The 5,000-nt window shown below is 39.9% G+C and overlaps 1 protein-coding gene across 1 annotated transcript in view; it reads right to left on the reverse strand.

The window, feature by feature from the left end:
* runx3 (RUNX family transcription factor 3) overlaps positions 1-5,000 on the reverse strand; it is a 53,286-nt gene that overhangs the window by 6,908 nt on the left and 41,378 nt on the right. The window contains exon 7 of the mRNA XM_026939142.3: positions 80-151. Coding sequence (XP_026794943.1) covers positions 80-151 — 72 coding nt within the window. The remainder of the gene's footprint in view (positions 1-79; positions 152-5,000) is intronic.

The following is a 5,000-nucleotide window of genomic DNA, read 5'->3' on the forward strand; positions in this document are numbered from 1 at the left end:
CATTTATGTGTGAGTGTGTGTGTGTGTGTGTGTGTGTGTGTGTGTGCGTGTGTGCGTGTGTGGTGACAAAAGGTCTTACTTGACCAGCGAATGTCATCCTCCACTTTGCAGGGTTTGATTTGAGGCGCGTCGATCTGCTCAGGCCACAGTCCTGTAAGAGAACAACATATCAAAATATAATGGTGTCCGTCTGTCCACTCTACTCATCTATTCATACATCCATTCATCCATCCATCTATTCATCCTTCCTTCCATCCATCCATCCATCCATCAATCGCATCCAGTTGTCTATCTATCCAAATTTCCATATACCCTCCATCTAGCCATCCATCAATCATCCTTCTTTCCATCTATTCATCCAGCTATCCAGCCGTCCATCTATTCATCTATTTACTTATACATCAATTTTCCATTCAGCCATCCATTTATCCAGATATATATACATCAACTTTCCATCCATTCATCTATTCATCCATCCATCCATCCATATATTCATTCAGCCATCTATCCATCAATCATGAACCTATTTGTCTGTCTGTCCATCCATTTGTCCATAAATCATCCATTCATTGACTCAATATTTTTCAATCATACATCCATTTGTCCTTTCATCCATCCATCCATCTTTCTATAAACCATCCATCCATCCGTCTAACATATATCCATTTATCTGTCCATCCCTCTGTTCATCCATCCATCTATATACTCATTCAGCTATCTATCCATGTTCTATCATCCATCTATTCATCCAGCAATCTGTATGTCTATTATCCATCCATCCATACATACATACATACATACATCCAGCCATCTATCCATCAGTCATGTATCCATTTGTCTGTCTAAACACTCCAGCCATCCATTGATCCAGCCTTCGTACATCGTACATCCATTTGTCCGTTCATCCATCCATCCAGCCATCCATCCTTCCATCCACCCAGCCATCTATCCATCAATCATACATCCATTTGTCTAAAGATTCATCCCCATACATCCATAAATCATCCAAGGATCTGTCTGTTCATCCATCTACCACTGTCTGTTCATCCATCCACTTGTCCATTTCTCCATTCATCCATCTATTATTCATTTCATCCATCCATCCATTCATCCATCCATCCATTCATCCATCTATCCATATCAAATTCCAATTTAAAATATTTTCTACTAGAACTAATTGGGTGTTGTACTTTAATGGATTCACTCAGAAGGCAGAGGTATATGAATAACAGTGTGGATGTGTGTGTGTCTGGAAGTGTGTGTGTTTTTGTGTGTGTGTCTGGCCATGTGTGTGTCTAAAAAGTGTGATTGCAACAGATCGACTTTGTTTGCACTTGCTTTATTGGCAGGCCGAGCTCATCATGAGACTGTGTTACTGTTCTAATCGGGTCTAGGTGGAGAAAAGCAAACATTCCTGAGTCTGCCTCGTAGTGGTATCACATAACACACACACACACACACACACACACACACGGAATGTTGAACATGTCTGTAGTACATCTAAGTGGTTTAACACCAAGACGTCTATTACAGCGATTGCATGTGTGTGTGTGTGAGCGATTGCATGTGTGTGTGTGTGTGTGTGGGGTGGGGTGGGGGTGGATGTGTAAGATATCTCTAAAATCTTTCTGCCTTGATGACTAAGCAGTGTCTGTTTCTGTTGTGGAATAAAATTGAGCTACATATTTGTTTTGATGTGTGTGCGCACGTATGTGTATGTTTGCTAGTGTGTGTATGTGTGTATGTTTGGGTTGAAAATAGTTGTGTTTTGAGCATGGGCATGCCAATAGGTGTGTGTATGTGATGGGTATGAGGGGCACGCTACAGTGTGTGCGTGTGGTTGAGTGTTTGTGTTTGAGCAGTGTGTGTGTTTGGTATATAGATCATTATAGTGTTTTGTTCGGTGTAGAATATTTTCATGCAGTAGGCTTGACAAATTCTGTTAAAATTGCATCTAAGTTAAAATATTTGAAAATTATATATCTGAAAATTGTGTCAATTTGTTCACAAGGAGGCAAAAGTCATCATCTTACCACTTTTATCTACAACTGGTCTTTTTTCATGAATATTTCCTTATTATTTATTTTTGCTGAATCCCAAATGTTTTCCTACATATTCATTAAATATGCTCACTACATAGGGTAGAGTTAACAAAACTGTATTATAACATAAATGCCATGTTAACTGTTGAAATCCATTAACTACTTACATGTAAAAAATTACTTTAAGCACACATACATCATGTCAGACTTTGCTATCATTTAAAGATGACAAATAATACTTTTTATCCATTTATAGCTACATTTAATGTTGTGGAACACACGCCGAAACAAGTCCCTGATGTCACTTACAGCTATAAACAGCCGTTTCTTCACCAGCCTCTCTTTTTTCTCTCTAGAAGTTTATAAGATAGAGAAAATGCGCCAAAGTCTTCTGTCCTGACGAATTCCCTGTGTGTGTTACAAGGCACTGAAACTGGAGACTCCTTCCAAAAGATTTCCTCAAAGAAACTTATCTACCATGACATACTTCTTTTATCAGTTTATGTGGAGTCCTTGTGTAAGTTATTCTTATAGGCATGATAACATATTGAAACAAGTGCTACTGTTTGAAATTTTGTTAGAAAATTAGGCAACACTTTCTGACCAATTAGAATCTGGATTTCAACAGCTCTGTTGTATAAAACAAATTATTTCCCTACAATAGTTAACACTTGTTTAGAGAATACATGTCTTGGCAGACTTTCTGACTAAAATTTGTATTTTTTCCTTTGTATACAAAAATATTATGAAAATTACAATCAAATTTGAAATTAATTCTGACAGTTCTTTGTGTGTGTGTGTGTGTGTGTGTGTTTGCTTTGATCAAGTGTAGCTCAAGAGCTTTCTCCAAGTGCTGTGTCTGTGTATCTGCGACCTCTAGACACCAAACCCTTGAGTCAGCGTTACTCTGGGTCGCTCTCACACACACCTCAGTCTCGTTGCTGTGGGAGAGAACAGTCCCGGGTCTGAGCCAAAGTATTTAGAGTAATGTGTCGTAGTGTGTGTGTGTGTGTGTGTGTGTGGGATGTATGTGTGCATGCCTGGATCTCAGTGTTGCTGTGTGGCGAAAGAGTACGTGGGGTGTTTGAGTGCATCTGTGTGTGTGTGTGTATGTGTGTGTGTCAAGTTCACACCCGCTGGCCATGGCACACCGAACTGCAAATTTGACATGCAAATAAAAGCTTGTTTGCTCTCGGTCTGCAATGGGTTAGTTGTTACAAGCCAACCATCACGTACGGTGGACATTGTGGCAAACCGAAAACACATACTCACACACACACACACACACATGAAGATTACAATGAAGAGAAACGGCCATAATACTCAAAAACAGCAACATGAATGTGTGTAAACAATCGAAGCAAGGAACCACAAATCCCAGAACTGAGTCCAATGCAGTGATCTTTCTCCTTCTTGTCCCCCTCTCTCTCTCTCTTTTCCTCTCTCTCACTTGGGTTTTCTCTCTACAATGGCAAATTCTTGCGTATAAAGGCCTTATTCAGAGCCACAGCTGCTGCCATTGCTGTACAAAAATAAACATTTCCCTCAAATATTTTGATTGGCCGATGGACAACGTCAATATACGGGCTGTAGAGATTAGGGCTGTTATTAAAGGCTGCCACTGGTGTGGAATTGCACGCATGTGAGCATATCTGTGTGTGTGTGTGTGTTTGTGTATGAGTGTGTCAGATATCACTAAATGCATTCACTGAGTTTATATCACATTCTGTTTGGTCAGAAGGTGTTGATTAATTTTCTATAACAGCAGCTCTGACAATGGTTACAACTGTAATTCAAATATTAATACGCTTGTAGAAACGTTACTGTTTCTATAGCAACAACTTAAACATGGGCTTTAAGGCGGATACTGTTAATAATCTAATGCTAATTATAACTGAATTAAAACATGTTTCTATTTAAGTTTTGTAAGTGGATGTTTATTTATGGAAGGAGTCTCCAGTGTCAGTGCTTTATAAAAATCAGTAAGTGCAGGTTTTTTTTTTTTTTTTGGGATTTGTTTCCTAATTTTCTCCCCATCACGTAGGAGACATGCTCCTCCACCCCAACAGGAAAGGTGAAGGCTAAGACATGCTTCCTCTGGGACAACCGCATCTTCTCGAAGTGCTGCTCATGCTGCGTCACAGGGCAGCGTAACACACTCGGATAAGAGCACTACCTGCCCTCTTCCGCATACATGATCTCATAGATGCCCATGATTGGTTAGATTCACTGTGAGTGACGGGAGAGAGAGCATGTCATCCCTCCCACCAGATTTGCTGTTGTGCTTCAGCCAGTAAGTTTCTTTCTTTCTTTCTTTCTTTCTTGTCTGATTGGTCTATTATCAGTGCTGTCTCCTCATGGGCTATTTTTGTGTGAATTCCTGTTTGTATATGTGTAGATGCATGTATATGAGTGTGTGTGTTTGTGTGTGTGTAATAGTTTAATGAGTTCCATATGCTTTGCTTAACGGATCTAATGCATACATTATCACACACACATCAGTTTCCACTAGGCCACCCCTTAACAAGAGGGGATGTGTTTGAGTGTGTGTGTGTGTGTGTGTGTGTGTTACAAGACAAGAGAGAAGTATTAAATACATTGCTGTGTAATTTACTTTGTTTACCTGAATGCACACACACGCGTGCACACACACACACACCCACACACACATACACACACCTCTAAGCATTGATAGACGGAATAACAGTCCTGTTGCTCATTTGCCAACGTTTGGGATGTGCTTGAATGCATCAGTAAAAACCACACACACACGAGCACACACACACACACACACACACACACACACACACACATAGATCTTTTGTTCCTCTGTCTGCACAATTCCCTCTCTCTTATTGTCTCTTTCTTTGCATTTATCTCTCTCTCTCTCTCTCTCTCTCTCTCTCGTATGCTCTCTTTTCCTTCCTTTTATCCCTTAATCTGTCCATCTATACCTCA

Source organism: Pangasianodon hypophthalmus, chromosome 3 (genome assembly GCF_027358585.1).
Source record: "Pangasianodon hypophthalmus isolate fPanHyp1 chromosome 3, fPanHyp1.pri, whole genome shotgun sequence".
Lineage (NCBI taxonomy): Eukaryota > Metazoa > Chordata > Actinopteri > Siluriformes > Pangasiidae > Pangasianodon > Pangasianodon hypophthalmus.